Source organism: Haliotis cracherodii, unplaced genomic scaffold (assembly GCF_022045235.1).
Source record: "Haliotis cracherodii isolate W230 unplaced genomic scaffold, xgHalCrac1.p SCAF_5, whole genome shotgun sequence".
Taxonomy (NCBI): domain Eukaryota; kingdom Metazoa; phylum Mollusca; class Gastropoda; order Lepetellida; family Haliotidae; genus Haliotis; species Haliotis cracherodii.
In genome coordinates this window covers 39,210,859-39,232,961 of record NW_027266308.1, presented here as the reverse complement: position 1 = coordinate 39,232,961, position 22,103 = coordinate 39,210,859, and the positions used below count along the sequence as shown (strand labels likewise).

The 22,103-nt window shown below is 38.3% G+C and overlaps 1 protein-coding gene across 2 annotated transcripts in view; it reads left to right on the top strand.

Moving 5' to 3' along the window:
* The first annotated feature begins 5,869 nt into the window (after positions 1 to 5,869).
* Positions 5,870 to 22,103, top strand: part of LOC139444220 (uncharacterized) — a 41,494-nt gene continuing 25,260 nt past the window's right edge. For both annotated transcript variants that reach the window (XM_071225142.1, XM_071225141.1), the window contains exons 1-4: positions 5,870 to 6,157; positions 8,762 to 8,815; positions 9,623 to 9,772; positions 21,504 to 21,745. In XM_071225142.1, the coding sequence (XP_071081243.1) occupies positions 6,041 to 6,157; positions 8,762 to 8,815; positions 9,623 to 9,772; positions 21,504 to 21,745 (563 nt within the window). In that variant the 5' untranslated portion in view covers positions 5,870 to 6,040. The remainder of the gene's footprint in view (positions 6,158 to 8,761; positions 8,816 to 9,622; positions 9,773 to 21,503; positions 21,746 to 22,103) is intronic.

Here is a 22,103-nt window from a genome sequence, read left to right as displayed (position 1 = left end):
CATTCAGGCTCTGAATGAGGGATTATGGGCTCCGCTTCTCTCAGTCTAACTAACTACAGCCAGTGACCATATCTATTATATGGTCTCTGTTACAGCGTTAACCACATATGTATGTTTAACTGTGGACACGTAATGATAATTAACGGTCTATTAGTAACTAAATGCTGAGTCTATTAAGGGTGAGTAGAAAATAACATAAAAATATACCGAATGTCGCAAGGTGAATAATATGAAGTTGTGTTACTCTGAATAAATTACTAAAAACTGTTCTTGTTAAGTTGATGAAATGTTCAGTAAAATCAGGCAATATTGTTTAAATATAATTGTTCTGTACACATAAAAATGGACAATTTTTCATTTAAATAAAAACAAACAATCACTTGATATGTGTCTTGTTTCGAGTACGAGGGTTGGAGGGTTAACTATGATGCACTGCGTTGATGGTATATATCGCCTCCGACGTCAACACATTTCAGCCAACGATGCCGGAGCGTGGTCTAGGGGTAGAGCGTCTGCCTGGAGAACGGAAGGTCCGGGGTTCGATCCCCAGCCGCGTCATACCAAAAGACGTTAAAAAATGGTACTTGTTGTTACCCTGTCTGGTGCTGGAAATTAAGGGGCTAAAACAAGGACTGGTCGGCTCGGAGTCAGTATACTGTGTCTGATTGGGGTATTCATGTTAAGCTGCGGCATGGTATCTCAGTGTGCTAGCATTATAAAATTTGGCATTAGTCCAGACTAGTACAGGCAGCCACACACACGTGCATGCACGTTGTTATATTATAGGTGCAATAATCTTGGACGCGACGTTAAACCCCATTTCACCTCACCTCGCCTTACCAAAGGTAAAGGCTTACTGCTGGAGGTGTAACACGTCCTCACGGCAGAAATGACGTCATTATCGTTTGCATAATGCTTGCCAGACTGTAGTTTCTTCAAACATGGAAAGATGCGGAAACCTGAGGATGCGAATGGTGACGAATGCATCGCGTAGATGGTGTAATGGCAGTGTCGCATGTAATGACGTCGATATGAATTTTAAGAGACGGAGCCCGGCGTATAAGCTTGCGCTGCGTATCAACAGTGCAACCACTTTACGTCACGTACATTCGTGACCAGCTCGAGATTTATGATGTCGCTATGACGACAGTTTCACGACTGATATCGCCATAGTTATGACTGTCATATTGATAATTATCTACTGCTGGTTGCTTCGTATTTTACTCATATTCGCTTGTCAACATCGCGAACTCCCGTCTATACAATAAACTTTTCTTCCGGTTTGAGGGCCCGACGAAGAAACTTCCAGAGCATTTGTCTATGTTAAGATTGCCTTTAAATAGTGTCACGGAGCTGTGCTCCAGAAATCTTGGCATTATTAAACAAGGATAAAGTAACATTGAAAACGTAGTAATGGGTTCACAGGTTCATTATTATCAGCTAATTGTAGGCATAGATGACAATAAAAAGGACCCAAAACTAAATTTACACTGTCAACGAACACAGATTAATGGTACCCGAACAAATATACAAGCTGATTACCTTAGCTAAATCAACAATTTGACAACATACAGACAAGATGCATAGACAGCCAATTAAGTCGGCTGCGACAAATTAATACCTGAGTGTTAATGAGCTCAACACTCTTATGAGTGAATTACCTCCAGTGGGTTAAATGGCGGGAAATAAACACAGAGGGCCTGTCCTTAAAATTAGTCTCTTGGACAATAACATCGGCGAAAAACATCCGAATATTAAACCAGTCTTATTGACTTTGGTCTCTGTCACTTTGACTAGGCAAGGGAATTCTAAACTTCCCCAAAATACAAGGTACTTCAGCTAAAGAGCATCCAGACTCATAATCATTAAAAATGTACTTGACCAAAAGGGTAAGTTGTCTCCCAATAGTAAATAGGTACTTGACCTAAACTAGACAATCGCAAAGTTGGTTATCCTTGGATTACTAGAAAAAACGGGGTGCGGAATATAAAAGCCTAGCCAAAAAGGTTTAGCTCAATACCACCAGAGTAAGACAGTACCAGGAAGAAAACTGCCCCATTACCACTAACTTAGGACACCTAAGTTTCGACCTGACCAAACCAGTAGCAAGAAGACCCGTAAACGGTCGAGCCATACCTGGGGGTGATGACACATGGTTTCACCAAAGGTAATATACGTGTGCGCGGACCTCGGAGAGGCCAAGCTGCCCTGGTCAGCAGTCTGAATGCAATAACCTTGCGAGGTAACCAAAGTGTGTTTTCTAACATAGGGAAAAGCCAACTAACTAGTAAACCAAAACGGAAGATGTAAGTACCAAACTATAGTGCTGAACATAATCTACCCACATAATCTACCACAAAAGATTTACAACCAGATACGTACAATTATTGAGGCGGCAAAAATGACCGTAAACACAGTAATAGATGATCGCTACTGTGTGAAAATCTGAGTTACAAAAACATTTTCAATACATGAATAAATTTGCATACATTTACGAGATAACATATATCAAATCAATACATAATAAAAGTATGCAATCAAATCGCATAGAATAAAAATTTCGGGTCACCAATAAAAGGGAGTCCTACCAGTGTAACTTGTCATTTCTTAATTCATTTCGTTTTCGCTGGTCAAAATGTAGAATATTTAGTCCTTATTAACAGTTTACAGGGCCCTTTCATCAATAATATATAGAACCAAAAGTAACTAACTTATATGTTCCAAGGCAACCAAATACCATTTCTTTTTCACACAGTTTGGACGGTAAATTGTTTTTAGAGTCAGCATTTTGAACACATACTTAATGTTCGTTGAGGATCCATTTTACTTTGAGTTACCTTCAGTATTATAATCTAAGATGTGAAATTGTTATTCCTTAGTGTTACTATTCTAACGAGGCGGTACAGGAGAGCCACCAGATAAATATGGGAACCGTGATCTCTGTCATGACTATTGCGCTGCCTAGGCAGAACGGGCTAAACAATCTATGGCACTGGGATAATCTATTAGACGTAAATACGTTAATATGACACATAGCTAATGTCTCGGTCTTCGTTAATGAACTTTCTCCATATAACGTTGTCCGTCTGTGGGTCAAAGGGGCTTCTCATCTTCATTCAGAGGATGTTAATCCGGTTGATTGCAAGTAGACCTTTATGATCCGCTGCGTTTTACATGCACTGTGTTTGCTCCTGGGTATTCTAGTGTAAATCTGCCCGTAGGGGCAAAGAATGGTACGCTGGCATGATTAAAAAAGTTAATAGGTTTTTTTTATTCTGGTCGCTCTCTTTCTCTGAACTGACGTGTTTGTTTTAATGGAGACACTTGTGCGAGGACAAATGTCTTGAAGAAGGCGGAGAAACGTTCTTGTGTAACAGATGGGATGATGAATCTACCGTTTTCCCAGATGTAAAATAGACAGAAATAAGCATCCCCGCTTTTCATAGTTTCGTGTTAGTTAACGGGCATGAAGTTATTCATTGTGGATAACTCGCGTGTTAATATCTTATGGCCCAGGAAATGATACAAATTGACATTTGCTTTCTCATGTATAACACAGTTTTACATTTACGAGTGTCAATCTGGAAATCGGATGGGATGGGCTTGCGGGGGTGGAGATCAATAGCGCTTAGCAGGAAATATACCTCCTACTCAAGGCATGTAATTCTTAAGTGAGCTAAAGTCACGCAATCGTTGACCGAAACTTATAATCTTGCGTGTCAGGTAGTCCCTCCCTATACATGTCTGTAATTGTATGTCACGTTGTTTTAATTCACGACGATGTCTATTTTCAATCCTAGCCATTATATCTTGACTAAAGTCTGAATTTCGATCCACTCCGTTGGTATACGAGTGTGCAGCTGTGTAAAACACGATGCCACGACAAGGCAATCACGCCTAGAGGCAGATTTTATTACCGCTTCTCTTAATCTAGCGAACAACATCCCAGGTTTTACTGTGTAAATATACTCCTGGGTAATTTTTTTGTGGCACGTAATGTTAAAGGCTGTCTCGGTTCGTCAGAAGCATCTAGAGTTCGAGTAATTCCCTTACACTTTACTCGTCGGCTAATTCAGTTTTACGATCTTGTCCAGTCTAACGATTACCGGTGTCGCTGATCAAACACGTGAGAGGGCCCCATTTATAATGAATACAGTGTCATACTGTCCAGTAAACTGGGATAATATTTTTTCTTTTCTTTTCTTTTCAAATGGGTAAAACAACCAGATAGACAGATATTTCATTTGAGTCACCTTAAACATGTTTTACACATCATTTTATGGCTTTAAATAATTAACCGAAAAGTTATACAAGTAAAACATTATGTATGACCACAGGTCTGCAGGAACACGTTTTACTAGAATAATATATTTTAACATGAACACTTTCAAATAGAATATTTCTGTAAACGCCATAAAAAAGACATGCAATAACATGGTAAATATTAGTCTCTTAACTTCTAATCTTGAGAAAATCCTCTCTCAAGGAGGTGTAGTGTTAACATTAATGTCGTTGAAAGCGAGCTACCCCCTATAGTAAAGGTCCCACAACTGCCAGAATAGCGGTTAGACACATGGAATGGAAAGCGTACAGTGGGTTGTTAAAGGAGGTGTTCTTTCAGAGCTGATAATTTATTAACTGTTATATACTGAAACTTTACACTTCGTGAAGGTATTCTTTAATTATTTATGTAAATATCTTTATGCACTTTGAATGCTAACAGTCATATCAATTGAAGAATAATGCAGTCCATTCTATGTCTTTGTTTCTCGGGAAACATTTTTCTTCCGAGTAAAGGACTCATATTCGACCACAAATCGGTGGAAAGTGAAGGTGTACTGAATTGGTTAAAATTACACTTACGGGCTTCTTCCTCATTTAAATATTACACTGAAAATATTAAATTCCTTAATTGCCAAATATAATAGTTCAGTAGTTGACTGATATATTTCCATAGTTTTATCAAACATATGGAACCTTTTTATGAATTCCTTTCCGGAAATCTACGTTTTAAGTACCATTATTTGCCTACGAACTCACAAGTTCGAAAAATTAAAAACAAAACAAAAACATGAATAGCAAAATGCATCATTTTAGCAATCTTGTCTGATTTTTATGCACAGTTATCACAAGTAATACTGAACAGCTTATGAAATCCGGAAATAAACCCTACTCTCGTTTAAAACGCAATAAAGTAAATAGAATAAGAACTTTAAAATTCTTGATAGCAATTAATGGTACCTTCAGTTTAAATACTGGTCTGTTTAGAAAGTTTCTCGTTATTGTACCGTAGCGATGAGTGCCTTTTCTAAATCTACAGTAATTCTTAGAATAAATGCCTCGAATGTAATGTGGGGTGAAAGGACATTCCGATATACATACAATTGCAGCGCTTATTCGAGGATTTATGGTGAATCTATTTGGTCAAATCAGGATAGAAAGAGTTGATTTCATGATATTGTACAGAAAGCAAATGAGTGATTGAGTATGGTTTTATAGTCTTTAAACAATATCCCAGCAATATCACGGCGGGGGACACCAGAATTGGGCTTCACACATTGTACCCATGTGGGAAATCGAACGAGGGCCTTCGTCGTGACGAGCGAACGCTTTAACCACTAGGCTACCCCAGCGCCCCTAGAAAGCAAGGACCCAGTGTTGGCATGCTTTTTGGTTTCATGACTTTACATGTTACACAATTAACCTTATAAATGTGTGATTAAAAACAAGCCCGTTCTCGCTCGGAATAAAGAACAGCATTCTGAGACCCGTTTCGTAGAACCAGTACGCCTATTTGTTACCATATATATTCATTAGTCTTTAGGAATATGTTATTGCAAAGGGAGGCAACTAATAGGTTACTTCCGTTTAAAACAAACTAACGTGCAGAGTACAGTCACATGATCAAATAAAACGCCGTACAGGAAAGGGAATACCTGTGATGTTCGATTTTTCTATTGGAATATATATGCATGACTCATTCACATCATTCTGCCACCAAGCTGAGGAATCGTAGCCCCACAGGGAGCGACCGTGCAGGATGGAACTTCTGTACCTGTCGACGTTCGCAACGATATTCTGCACAATATTCGTTTTTAGTCTCAAATACCTCTCCCTTCTGAGGTGGATAAGTGGTCGGGCTTATGTTTTACGACAGGTAAGATATCAAGTAAGCTTGTGATTTGTTTTTGTAAGTGCACTTTGTGTATATTGTTTCGTGGTGTCATCAATCCGGTGGGATACATCACTTCCTGGCTTATGTTGAGTCAGGAAATATACAACACCTGTTGAACATCTGTGTTTTGCTTGTTCGGCAGATGATCACATTCAATATGTATGTCTGTTACGGAAATTAGTAGGATACTTCAAACGGGCCCATAGAAACGATATCAGTGAATGATGGCAATATTTAGAAGTAATTATTATTTATGGAAAGAAATTGTTATCAAAATATTGAGATAACCTTAAAATGTATCATGACTATTTGTAATGATGATATTCAAAGTAGACAATGGTAGAGTTAGAACTGCCATTTAAATGTTCTGTTTAATATATAGAAATGTTTCTCCGGTAATCTTGGTGATGCTTTTGCATAAATAATACAATACAATTTCATTAACACCAATTGTTAACATGGTTAACATGGTCAGGGGATAGACATAGCAGAGAGCCGGTACATGCATGTAGCATTCAACATGTTCAACATGTTCAATGATGAGAACCATATCTTGGTTGGGGGAAAGCGGGAAACTCAATCCTAGGATTGTTGACAATGCCATATATAGGGATGTCACGATAAATCGAAATATCGATATATTGCTATTGGTAAGCACTAAAGTCAGTAAATTGATTGTTAAATCAGTGTCCTATCAATAGTATCGATTTCAGGAAGGAATATCGATAGTTTCGATTGTATTTACAATATCAATAAAGTACATGCAATGCTGTTCAAATTTGGTTTTCTTTTGATCATTAGTGGTAGTAATTTACACATGATAATGTGGAAGTTTCTTTTTCTTAAATTATTAGGGTAAAGAAAAAACAAATCAGTCATATTTCAAACTTTACTTTTTATTTCGTATTATGGTTATCACATTCAAAAGAAACTTCAGTTCCATGGTTAAATTCAACTCTAAAATCAATCTTAAATGATACACTGAAAACTATCGATATTTATCGCAGTAGCTGCTTGCAATATCAATAGTTATCGCAATAGTGATTTCCAGACCAATAGCCACCTAGACATATATGAGTCAAGCAGAATCTAACCAGAATCTACTTTGTTTTGCCAACATGGAACTTATAAATTTCTCCTTACCATATCCTAACTTGTTGACTGTTTTTCATGAGAGACAAAAATTGTGTTTGCAATAAAATGTACATATGACATTCATTAGATGTGTGCTGTGTTACTGGTATAACACAATTTGTAATGCTAACTTGTTGGCAAAGTTTACATAAGTATAATTGGGACATTCAGAAATTTGCAACTAATTTCCTGTGATCCAAAAAGCAAAACTATTTGTGACCATGGTGACCAGTTTCCTGTATTTAGTCAGTGACTTTGCTGGAGACAAATGGTATCAGGATGTTTTCATGATTTTGTCAACTTTTTGATTGGACAACATGTCATATATGTCATTACCAAATTTGGATGAAATCTTCTTGACAGTTTGGATGACAATTAGTCAATGTCATAGAAAATGGACTGATCACCCTGATAAAGTGTCTATTACACATGTGACCATAGCAACATCCAACGGAGATAGGGAACAAAGTTGTCAAAAGTGTGTGGGGGAAGTCCGATGTTTGGTTCCATTTTCATTCAGGTATAAAACAAATTACAGGTGTTTCATATTGCAATACATCAGTCATCATGGTCATTACTGCAATACATTGCAATACGGAAGTTAGGCCAATACCCATGACTAGTATATGTGGTATAAGCATGTGTTTTGTGGAAGTTTCATGTAAATATGCATATTTATGTTGTTGTAATCATGATAATTAGTGTCCACCAACCTGAATCATGTTCATTCACAATGTTTATGTTGCTTTCAATACTGTACATTGTTCTCTTGTTCACTGCAGATGTATTTTTGAAAATAACAGCTGTGACCGACATGATAGAGGCAGGAAAACATGATTCATTAATAATTTTTGCAAACTACTTTCTTCAACTGAAAGGAAATCCTGTAACATGTGTATGGCATATAGAACATTTGTATTGATTTTTAAAGCTGCAGAAAAGAGAAAAAGACAAACTCTTAAAACACTCATTCATTTTGTTACGCCATGTGTCCGGCTATACCACTTATTGATAGATTTTGTGTGTCCATTCTGGACCATTAGCCAACATGATAATGGACCCGTGAAGATCCGGGTTAGAATAGGTGTTCAGCAACCCATGCTTGCCATAAAAGGCAACTAACGGGATCGGGTTGTTGGACTCCCTGACTTTGTTGTGTGGATTGATGCTTATGATATCAAGCACTAGATCATGTAGATTGTCTGGTCCAGACTCGATTATTTACAGACTGCCATCATATACCTGGAATATTGCTGTGTGCATCATGAGACAAGAAACAAACAATCATAATAACGCTAAGTAATGAGTGGCATTTGTTTAAGATCCTTCTCACTTCTCTTGACCATCTTCTTTGGTCATGTGTGAGTATAAAAATTTGTGTAAGGAATGAATTTGTACATGTTGTAAATTATTGTAAGTTTTATGATTCCAACAACTCAATGACATTTTCAGAATCAAGAAAAAGTTACTGCTGAAGAAGTCCTGGATCTTATAAAAAATGCAAAGGTGAGGAAACCTTTGGTGTTTGTCATACAGATCTAATCCTGTTGATCAGTTCATGACATGGAGCTGGTGAACATCAGTGTTCATATGAGCATATAAACATGATATGTAAGTATTTTGTGATACAATTAACCATCATGACCATGGTAGGAGCCAAAGATATGTGTTTCCAGCATCCTGACCAACCGTAATCATGCTAATACTAAAGCATCCGACCTGACGTTTTATCAACATCTGGGTCTTGTCCCAATTTTATGCTACTCTCTTCAATTTTGTTGCACTTCACTAGCAGGGTTATAGAAAACCTCACTTAAAGAAAAGTATGTTTTCTGTATGTTTATAAAATATAGATATCTACCACCCAAAAGAAGGTTCATGCAACTGTAGTTAATCTGTCTCAACTGTTATAAATATGAAAAAAAGAACATTAATATTAACATGATTAAGATTATTTTTTATGACTTTTGCTAATCACTAATCTGTCATGTCTTACCTATGGTAAAATGAAAAAATTGAATGTTCTCTGACACTTTTGAGTTGTGTACGAAGCTGTGAGCATGTCGAGTGGGTAAATCTCACTTGTTAAAATGAATAATTGCATGCAGTTTCATAATTTTTAATATTACTTCTTTTTTTTGTATTTTTATCATGTATGTTGCAGCTATTTTTTCATGTTAGTGACACAAGATTCTGTCATGCATTATGAAATATATGTTTAATTGTCATTTGTATTTTTCATGGCTGGCTGAGCCAGAAACTTAGAAATGAAAAATGTGTGGGCTTTGTACTGATGCGGTGGTTGTGTTTCAGCCATTCCCAGTGTCGTGTCAGAAGGGGTGGAAGATCCACTGCTACGTCCATGATCATCGTCTGTGGTTTCACTTCCTCACCATTCCTAACTCAAACACAGCCAGTCTCAAGGTGTTCGCTGTCTTCAGTAAACTCCGAGCATCTTCACAGGTCAGTGCAGCTTCAGAAAACAGTTGACTTTGATAGACAGTACATTTTACCATTTCTAGACCCAAGACTTGGGTGGATCTTACACAGGTCCATTTTGTAAGGTCTATTCGAGCGAGTACATTTGTTTCACTATTGTTAACTATATTCATGATGTTCCATGTTGACAATCTCATAAAATCAGATCCTTTACTCAGAAATGATACCATGAAGATCTGAGGTCGCATTAGGTGAACTTTCTAATCAGCCAATCAGCATCAAGACTTCTAAGCTCTTGGAATATGTGAGCGAAGCATTCAGACAAGTGTATCTGATTACTGTAACTCAAAAACAAATATTATTGGTTGGTGCATGTCATCGTATCCCAATTGTGTAGATCGATGCTCATGATGTCAATCACTGGGTTGTCTTGTCATGACTCGATTATTTACAGACTGCCGACATATAGCTGGGATATTGCTGAGCGCAGTGTTAAACAACAAACAAACAAGCAAATATGAGTGTTATTACTATCTTTGTTCTTGAACATGCTGGAAGTGTTAATGATCTGATGATAGTAGCATTTGATAAATCATTTATAGAGGACTGCCATGGTTGTTGCAAGTTATCAGACAATCTTTGCTTAAAAATATTACTAAAGACATTTATGACTTAACAACACATTGCCAACTCCATGTTACCAGTGTTACAAGGCATTCATTATATTGTCTTTGAATTACATGAATAATATATGGTAACAGTTGGGAAAATACAATGGAAACGAAGAACAACTGAGATGCTGTGTGATGTATATTGAACTATTGTTGATGTTGTGTTGCTTCATATACCAGGCTGACTGTGAACCACTCTCACAGCTGCCTTATCTTGATTGTTTGCCAGAGTTTAAACATGTTCAACTGCAAGACAGCCAACTTTTTATACAGTTTGTTTATTTGTTGTTTAATGCTATAGCTGTAACATGCTATAACACATAGCTGTATGAAGGTGACATGTAAATATGTGAGTCTAGACCCCACAAACCAGTGATGGATATTATGAGCTTGATGCATGTTGTTGGGGTATGATGACATGCAAACCACCAAGCCTAACCACAATAGATTTAGTCATTACCTATGACAAGAATTGGCTGCTGGGGACCAATTCTAACCTGGAATCTTATCTTGGCCTTTATGTATACAGATTTGCTTTTATCATATTTTTATCGAACAGATTTTTTTGCAATCTAAATTGTTTTGAATGTCCAGATGAATGATTTAACCAAATATTCAGTAAATCACTCCATGACTCCATCATTTAAGTTCACTAACTCTGCACAGTAATATCACTTTGTGTGTTCAGATGTGTTTATGTATCTGATGTAGACTGGTTCCTGGTAGTATTTGGGTTGCATCATCTTTAAGTTGTGAAAATGTGCAGATATACCACAAGATTCTTGTGATCATTTCAGAGAACGGTTTATCAACGACCACAAGAAGATTTTCTGTTTATCAAACCATTCTTTTCACACAGGTTCAAAAATGTCATATTTTGACTTTAACTATCTCTTACATTTAACTCTGCATTGTGATCGTATTATTCTTTTGATTATTTGGGATTATTGTCCAAGCTTTTCATATAGAATTAAAAAATTGCTGGTGCACTTTGAAATTTGTCTTGGCAGGAAACAACACAGATATCTGTCTGACCCCGGAAAAATCTGTTTGGCCTAGTTAGCTCAGCAAGTAAACAACACTGAACTTTACTGAAAACGGGGCTAAGTGCCATGATCAGAATTGTAGACTCAAGCTTTTGGCTCAGGCTGTGTATATTCATGCAGGGATCAAAATTCTGAGAGTGACAATGATGTGATGAAAATTGTATATGTAATCGCATGGTTCCAATAATCTTTAGTGCTGGAAGAACACACTTAGAGATCATTTAAAAATGAATTCTTGGGATGATTGTTATGAAACCAGAGATAAATGTACTTTCACAGAGGTAAGCTGGACAAACACATGGAAAATGAACGTGAGAACATGTTTAACATTGTTAACAGCATGATTTGTAATGCTTAAAACAAATACTAAAGTACTGTAGGAAATGCTAGAAAACTGCTTTTTGTCCTGTTACAAAAGGATATATTTTTTCACATACTGTTGTTATTGAAATATCGAGTAACTACCGATCGTCCTACCTGTGGTTTGAAGTATTTCGGTCACAAGGAGTCATATCGACAAGTTTACAGGAGACAAATTCGAAAGAAAACAGGAAGTTTACATTTATTCTAAGTCCAATGATGGCAGTCTGAAACGGACTATAGAAATATGCGCACGTGACTCCATTCTCCGTGTCTAATGATAATAATGTTGTCTTCATAAAACATCTAATCCACACACAAAAATAATTTTGAGAATATTCTAGATGTGCTTCTTCTAAAATGACGATGCGTTTGTTTTGTTAACATTGCTCCCATGATGCATGTTACATTACACTTGCATAGCCAAAACCATGGTACACGATATGGAGTCTGTACTGGGAAATGTATACAAGTTCTTTACACTTTATAGAGATAGAGAGAAACCATTTATTAATTTAGATAGGGTGAATTACTGAACTGACCAAGCTATTTCAATTCATACCATAAAATCTAAGGTATGATAAATAAAACAAAACAGGTATAGGGGTGGTCTCAAAAACAAAACAGGGACGTAAAAGGATATGAGACAGCTTTGATACAGGGTGATTAGGCGTATAGTGTACAAGCTTTATGAGCAGAAGGTAACCCTGACTTGTAGTAGAATTTGGGAGGAATTAAAGATACAATTAATGTTAACTGCACTGGCTATTGCCCTCTAAGAGATGGGATTTCAATACACTGCACATGGCGATGACCAAGCACTTTTCAGGGGAAAATATTCCATCCTGTCTAAGAGGTCACATTATCTCCGGACCATTCATAACTATTACAGTCAGGGCATCCAGATAATTTACCTTGATGAATCATTTCACTTACTACATGTGGATATCGGCAGACGGACAAAAAGCACCCACAGACCATCAGTTAAAGGTAATCGTGTCGTTGTTTTGTATGCTGCAACCCACGATATGTGGCTTATTGATGGATGTGTGCTAGTTTTTGAGGCGAAAAAGAAAACTGGTGATTTTCATAAAGAAATTATAGGAGGTGATGTGTTCAAAGACTGGTTGGAACTTCAGCTGTTGCCCATTTTCATGGATAACGCCAGTTGACATAACGTCCGGGAATCAGATACTGTTGCCCAAACCATGAGTAGTCTGTAGTGGACCATACAGGGATATATGACGTTGTCGACTTCAGACCATATAAAATGAAAGTTCAACTCATGGAGAAAATTTGGCTGAATAAGAACAGGACATATGTGCTGGCGGCACAACACGCTTACGTTGTGTTACGTACGCCAGTCAGACATTGTGAACTCAACCCTGTTGTGCCCATCTTGGCTAAGTGTAAAGGGTTCGTGGCAAGACATAACACAACATTCAAAAGTACAGATTTATATACTCATCCCATTTCATAGCTCTTAACTGTTCCATCATGTTTCCAAGCAAATATAATGCAGTACATATCCTAAATTGCTACCCCGATCAAGGCACATGTCAATTAAGCACAATAACAGCAATATGTTGAGACCAACTCGGTGACATTTGCACCTGGGAGAATGCACGGGACGCTGTCAGGTCATCACCCCGGACAGGGTTTAGGTAATTACCTCAGGTTATAGGCCATTTCATACATGCATGACAACACACCAATATTTTCTAAGTTGATCATCATTTTACCTGTTAAAGTACATTTTAAGGGTAATCACAGTGGCTAGATTAGGGCAATTTGTGTTATTTGATGTATGCTCTTTTTATAGTCCTTGACTCATATTTATTAAATGAAGCCAGAAAAGCCGTTTTCTAGCATTTCCGAAAGTACTTTAACCCTGGTTCTCAGGCACTGCCCACATCATCATAAAGTCTGCCACAGGTTTTGATTTTTTTTTCCATTTTCTAAAAAAATACTAAAATACTAATACTTAAAAACTATGCAATGCAATATGGCATATGATATCTTCCTTAAACATGCGCTCTGCTTTACTGCGCATCTTGTGTTATGGTCATGACGGCAATAGGAGTTTGTATACTTGTTATTTGAGTCATGGTGAATCAAAGATCGCTCAGAAGTAATATTCTTGTTGGCACACTTAATTCCAAAGAGCACCCCAACATATCTTAACAGGTGCCCTGGAGCATGCGTGAAAACAAATATCCCTGTTGTGATAGACATTGGAATTTCACCTTCCTGGTTAGATTGTCTGACATTTCTCCACTAGACAACACACATCCGGAATCTGACACAGGATCAGACACATCTGACTGACGGTGTACTTGGTGTAGGAACACCTGTTGCTGATTGTGTAGCGTCTGTCAGCAGCAATCCTACACGTGGCTTAACTTGATTAATGTATTCTGCAGCTATCATTTGATGCATTTTGTTACACAGCTGGTGGTTTATGCACACTGTCATGTAACCAGGGTAACTGAAATAGGATAAAGCTTTTATGAATTTAGGATTTTTAGAAAGAGGCCGGTGTTTTGTCCCAAGCAAATGTCAGTAAAAATTTCCGAATTGGGATATAGATTTTCCAAGTAATGTTGCCACAGAAATAACTAATGATATCACTATGCAGTGGTGACTTGCATTTCACTGACAACAGGATCAATAAACTAGAAAAGGTTTTATAGTTAATTTTCATATTTTCGCATCGAATATAATATTCACATATTTGTATAGGTGTAGTTTCATTTGCTGTCTTTTGGAATACAGATTGAAGATTTTAATTATACTGGCATCTAGCATGTCTTGTGGCTGAATGTGTGATGTGTTAGTGGCAGAAAGTGACATTTGGCCTGAGTTTAGGAAAATAATTATTTTTAAAAGAATCCAAATTTTGAACAAGGGGCTAAAACAAGGACTGGTCGGCTTGAGGTCTGAATCTGAGTGGGGTATTCATGTTAAGCTGCGGCATGGTATCTCAGTCAGTTAGCATTATAAAATTTGGCATTAGTCCAGACTAGTACAGGCAACCACATACACACACAAACGCATGTGCATGCACATCGCTATATAAGTGCAATAATCTTGGAAGCGACGTAAAAGGGACATAGTATTATGGATAAGCTTATGTAGATAGAATATTGGGAATATAGATTTTCGTCAGTTGGTAGATGACAAATGTATAAAATACATGTGTTATTAATTTTGATGGATAAGAGAGATACCGGTAATAAAAAATGTACTTTGTATAACGTGCATAATCATGATAATAGTTTTGTGTGTGTATTTTGCCAGAAATTATCCTTCACATTGAAACCATGTTGACGTGCAAATAACCCTTCCCTGTTTTTTAGTCAATTGTGAAATTGTTCAATTCCATCTCCTCCTGTGGGAATTCCAGGTTAGAATAGGTCCCCAGCAACCTCTGCTGGTTGTAAGAGGCGACCCTGTGAGAATTCCAGGTTAGAATAGGTCCCCAGCAACCTCTGCTGGTCGTAAGAGGCCACCCTGTGGAAATTCCAGGTTAGAATAGGTCCTCAGCAACCTCTGCTGGTCGTAACGGGCAACCCTGTGGAAATTCCAGGTTAGAATAGGTCCCCAGCAACCTCTGCTGGTCGTAACAGGCAACCCTGTGGGAATTCCAGGTTAGAATAGGTCTTCAGCAACCTCTGCTGGTCGTAAGAGGCGACCAAATTGATTGGGTGGTCAGACAGGGTGACTTGGTTGATATCCCAGTAGCATGTCATTTTATCCATACTGTGATAATCGTTGCTCACAATATCAGTCAGTGGATTGTCTGGTCTAGATTCAAATATTTTCATCATATATCTTGAATATTGCTGGCAAACAAACAGACCAAAATAATCCCTACTCCATGTATTGTGTCTCTCTGAGTATGTGTTTGTTTGTTGTTTAATGCCGCTCTCAGCAATATTCTAGCCATACGATGGCGGTCTGTAAATGATCGAGTCTGGACCAGACAATCCAGTGATTGACATCATAAGCATCAGTCAATGCAATTTGGATACGATGACATGCATCAACCAAGTCAACGAGGCTGACCACCCGATGCCATTAGTTGCCTCTTACGACAAGCATAGTCGCCTTATACGGCAAGCAGGGGTTGCAGAAGACCTCTTCTACCCTGGATCTTCACAGGCCTGAAACGAATAATATTGAAATCCTCAACCGGTAGCCAGCCTGGCTTGGACGTGATGATTTGCAGATGATGATATAACTGGCTGCAGCATAAACTACACTCACTGACTCACTCAATAATGAACAAACTCATACAGGAACGACCACATGAAAGAAGTTATGAACGAACAAAAAAAACACAACATGCACAAACGGTCAATCGATAATGTCTTGGTTCATTTGGTGTATAGTTTATGTGACATTGTGCATTCAAAATACATAGGACATTAATAATGTCATTTAGCATGATAAACATGACATGAGGCAGTGCCATGAATAATACGTTGGGTCAATTCTTTCAGTGATGTTTTGCAGCTCTTGCAACAGTTACCATGGTTACAGCTGAAAGATAGCATAAATAACAACTAGTCCACAACTTTTTTGGACAAGTGGTTTAGATTTGTAGTCCTTCCCGACTTTCATCATGTTCAGTAGTCCGTGGACTGGTGTACCAGTGTTCATATTTTGCCCCGGTTCTGACTTGAAGATTTAATGCATTCTTTAGTGATGTAAGTCTTGCTTTGAAAAGGATAAAGATATTTTGGTCAGCATAAAGAGAAAATGTTTACAGACTAAATTATACATAAAAAACAATTCACATTTATTTTAGTACTGACAGAAAAATCATCCTGATAATTAGGGCTAACTGCCATGTTTAACCATTGTTTACAATATTGACAGCACGTTGTACCTTGCCAGACAGTATACAATGTTGCCTTTGAAATGGTTTCTCAAACATTAATCCAGAGACCTTTTTTCACTAGTCCACAACAAATATTCCTTTACATTTTCTGTCAGTTTTATTCAGTTCCAATTTGAAGCAAAATTGAAGCATCAGTATTATGGCCTTCAAATGCTACTGGCTTTGCCCCACATGACCTGGAAAACATCAACATGCCATCTGCATATGAGTGAGTGAATTTGATTTAACGCTGCTTTTAACAGTATTCAAGTTATATCACGGCATGTCAGCTTAATGTGGGAGGAAAGCCTGAAGTGATGCAGGTCGCAGACGTTTACCACTTCAGTGTAACCCACGAGCACGGGTATGGTGCTGACAAACCTAGAAACATAATCAGGGCCAGCTGGGATTCGAACCCACAATCATAGGTTTCTGGCGTGCCCAAGGGATGCAACTCTGCACAGCATATGAATCTGCATATGAAATGTCATCAATGGTCATATCACTGCATCCTTCCTTTGAGATTGTTATTGCCTGAAGCATATTGGACTCGGTAGCATGATAATGCTTTACTTGCCAACTTGAGATATATGTTGCCAGTCTTCTACCCGACCAAATCCATGGAGACAGTATTGTTTTGCACCACTTTTAGCAATATTCCAGCAATATCATAGCAGGAGACAACAGAAATGGGCTTCACACATTATTGCAACCCATGCTTGCTGTAAAATGCGACTATGCTTGTTGTGAGAGCTGACTAACAGGGTCGGATGGTCAGGCTCACTGACTTGGTTGATAAAAGTCATTGTATCCTTATTGCATAGATTGATGCGCAAGATGTCAATCGCTAGATTGTCTGGTCCAGACTGCCATGATAATGCTGGAATATTTCTGAGTGTGGCGTTAAACAACAAACAAGAACAACTGTATTCAAGGCCTATTCAAGCTTGTGCAGAACATGATGAATGTGACACTGTTTAAAAAATTTCAGACTACATAATACAGCAAGCTGCTAGCTGCCAGGCCCAGCATTGTGCTGTATGGGTCACTGGAGCCTTAGTCTGGCGTGAAGGAAGCATTCAGTCACAGCATAGAAACTTTATTTGAACATAAATTATGTAACTGCTAATTTTACTCTTTTCCTTTCCCACTACCTTTCCAAATGTTTTTCCCTTCTGCTGATATTATGCGCCTGTAAAATTCCTGACCTGTGAATATCCAGGGTAGAATAGGTCTTCGTTCAGCAACCCATGCTTGCCTTAAAATGGTGACTATGCTTGTCGTTAGAGCGACTAACGGGATTGGGTTGTCAGTCTCACTGATTTGGTTGATGCATGTCATAGCATCCCAATTGTGTGGATCAATGTTCATTATGTCTTCACTGGATTGTCTCCTCCAGCCTCAATTATTTACAGACCGTCGTCATATAGCTGGAATATTGCTGAGTGTGGTGTTAAACAACAGACAGACAGAACAACCTAATAAAGCTTAAATAAAAGACTTAATTCATGAAGCCCTGAACATGCTGGAAGCAGATTATCTTCAGAAAATACAAGTTAATGATTTATTGAGTAGTGGTACTTGAATAGGGTTGGAATAAAGCCTAGCCTATTAGTTCTACAGTTATTTACCTGTTATACTTGACTTGCTCGAGGCAATAAAAAATTATATTTGTCAATAAGCATGATAAGTTGAATGTTCTTTTGTTAATGAAACATTATCAGCTGGTACTAACAGCAGCTGTCTGCTATCGTATGTTGGAGAACATGAGACAACTACTGTAGTCTGTTCAGCTTGACACATCAGAGAATGTGTCACAACTACCGTGCACCCCCAGATTAGGGCAAGGAAACCAGAAACACACATGTTGTAACTTAAGTCCACAGTCTCCCAAGGACACACATAAGCCTGTAGTTACTGTCTCTCTAAAACACACAAGCCTCTTGTTACTGTCTCTCAAGGACACACAAGCCTCTAGTTACTGTCTCTCAAGGACACACATAAGCCCCTAGTTACTGTCTCTCAAAAACACACAAGCCCCTAGTTACTGTCTCTCAAAAACACACAAGCCCCTAGTTACTGTCTCTCAAAAACACACAAGCCTCTAGTTACTGTCTCTCAAGAACACACAGAAGCCCCTAGTTACTGTCTCTCAAAAACACACAAGCCTCTTGTTACTGTCTCTCAAGGACACAAATAAGCCCCTAGTTACTGTCTCTCAAGGACACACAAGCCCCTAGTTACTGTCTCTCAAGAACACACAGAAGCCCCTAGTTACTGTCTCTCTAAAACACACAAGCCTCTAGTTACTGTCTCTCAAAAACACACAAGCCCCTAGTTACTGTCTCTCAAGAACACATAAGCCCCTAGTTACTGTCTCTCAAGGACACAAATAAGCCCCTAGTTACTGTCTCTCAAGAACAAACAGAAGCCCCTAGTTACTGTCTCTCAAAAACACATAAGCCCCTAGTAACTGTCTCTCAAGGACACACAAGCCTCTTGTTACTGTCTCTCAAAAACACACAAGCCTCTTGTTACTGTCTCTCAAGGACACAAATAAGCCCCTAGTTACTGTCTCTCAAAAACACACAAGCCCCTAGTTACTGTCTCTCAAGAACAAACAGAAGCCCCTAGTTACTGTCTCTCAAGAACACACATAAGCCCCTAGTTACTGTCTCTCAAGAACACACATAAGCCCCTAGTTACTGTCTCTCAAAAACACATAAGCCCCTAGTTACTGTCTCTCTAAATCACACAAGCCTCTTGTTACTGTCTCTCAAAAACACACAAGCCTCTAGTTACTGTCTCTCAAAAACACACAAGCCTCTTGTTACTGTCTCTCAAAAACACACAAGCCTCTAGTTACTGTCTCTCAAGGACACACAGAAGCCCCTAGTTACTGTCTCTCAAAAACACACAAGCCTCTTGTTACTGTCTCTCAAGGACACAAATAAGCCCCTAGTTACTGTCTCTCAAAAACACACAAGCCTCTTGTTACTGTCTCTCAAGAACAAACAGAAGCCCCTAGTTACTGTCTCTCAAGAACACATAAGCCCCTAGTTACTGTCTCTCAAGGACACACAAGCCTCTTGTCACTGTCTCTCAAAAACACACATAAGCCCCTAGTTACTGTCTCTCAAGAACAAACAGAAGCCTCTTGTTACTGTCTCTCAAAAACACATAAGCCCCTAGTTACTGTCTCTCAAGGACACACATAAGCCCCTAGTTACTGTCTCTCAAGAACAAACAGAAGCCTCTTGTTACTGTCTCTCAAAAACACATAAGCCCCTAGTTACTGTCTCTCAAGGACACACAAGCCTCTTGTTACTGTCTCTCAAGAACACACATAAGCCCCTAGTTACTGTCTCTCAAGGACACACAAGCCTCTTGTTACTGTCTCTCAAGGACACACATAAGCCCCTAGTTACTGTCTCTCAAGGACACACATAAGCCCCTAGTTACTGTTTCTCAAGGACACAAATAAGCCCCTAGTTACTGTCTCTCAAGGACACACAAGCCTCTTGTTACTGTCTCTCAAGAACACACATAAGCCCCTAGTTACTGTCTCTCAAAAACACATAAGCCCCTAGTTACTGTCTCTCTAAATCACACAAGCCTCTTGTTACTGTCTCTCAAGAACAAACAGAAGCCCCTAGTTAGAAATTGGCACTAGTCCTATAGTCCTTGCCAAACTGCCCAATAGTTAAGGTATCATATGGACCAGTAGAAGTTTGCCATTTTTAAGGGTATTGCTATATGTTATCATTATAAGGACTAGTAGACAAAAACAGTTAGCTTCTATCACTGATCCATGACATAGCATACGAAGCAATGTTATGGACTGTTGCCTTTATTAATTTGACAAAATAGTCACCTGTTTCTCACAGTGCAAACACAATCAATGAACCAGCTAACAAAGTGATTGGTTAGACTGTACTTCTTTTTTTTAAATTAAAATAAATCCATGAAGTTGCCAAACTACAAAGTGAGGGGATAGATTGTTGCTTAAACACTGTACAGTTAGCGACTTTTATCACAAGTCCAAGTTGTATGAAGAGCCTAGTAAAATTTCTTCAATCCGAAACGTTGCCAATAGACAATTTGGGACTAATAGACTAAAAGAATTTGGCACAAAAAGTCCTTGGACAGCATAGTCTCACCCAAGTAGTTTCATCATGTTTAAGAGCCTTCTGTTTGTAAGCAGTAGTTGTTTTGTCCGCCAAACAGGTATAAACATGATAATTATACAGCTTACACTTTGATTTGACAACCCAAGAAAAGGATTCAAAAGATGTAGTCAGAAATAATTTATGATTTTTTTCCTAACTTAAGTTTTATCAAGTTTATGAGAAAATTAAGCTAGCCAGTCAGGCTACGAAGATTTTATTTTTACTAGCCAGAAAAAATTAAAGAAATGCAGGCGGTTATTTTGCAAACTGCAGAAGAGGCAGAATGTGTACCAGTATTCAAGAAACCTGTGAAGATCCGGGTTAGAATAGATTTTCATCAATCCATGCTTGCCATATAAAGGTGACTATGCTTGTTGTAAGAGGTGAGTCAGGTGGTCAGGCTTGCTGACTTGGTTGATAAATGTCATTGTATCCCAATTGCATTGATCGATGCTCATGATGTCAATCACTGGATTGTTTGATCCAGACTTGATTATTTGCAGACTGCAAACATCATAATCAAAATCATACAAACTTATCAAAAATGAAAATTATTTAATTATACCCGGCAGTTAAAATGCTCTTAATAGTTCTCCCTGAAGCTACTTGTCTTTTCCATTGCAGTCTGTACTTCAACTCCTCAAAGATGTTTCCATGACATGTGAATGGAAGCCAGGAGTGGTGGCCACATCCTATGTCCGCGATGTAAGCTCCCACGACGTCCCGGTCAAGTTCAAGGGTGTGCCGCCCATGCCGGTGAAGCAAGATGTGGTGAGGGAGGAAAGGGTGTGTCAACGCCCGTCTAGACCATTCGATGCCTGGTGGCAGCCCAACATCACCCAGACAACCACCGAGGAATATCGAAGGTGGGTTTCTATCTCATAATTCTAGTTCCAGGTAACAAAGGTTTCAAATTACTTCCTAAGTGGAAAAAGCAAAAATGAAACTGGATATAAAGGATCATCTTGAGTTATCCTGACTTTATCAGTGGTGATTACAAATCTTATCCTTACATGTTAAATACTAGAAAAAATATACCCTCGCTATGTATTTCTGTAATCTCGGCAATTTATAAGGCAAAAAAAACCGCTTCACATCTCAGTTTTTTAAATTGTGGTAAATGGTAAACTGGCGGTAAAATACAATTGGTACGTAGTACACATCTGTGCGGAGAGTACATGAAACCGTATTCCTCGTAGGATAAGCTTACAATTTATTATGTTT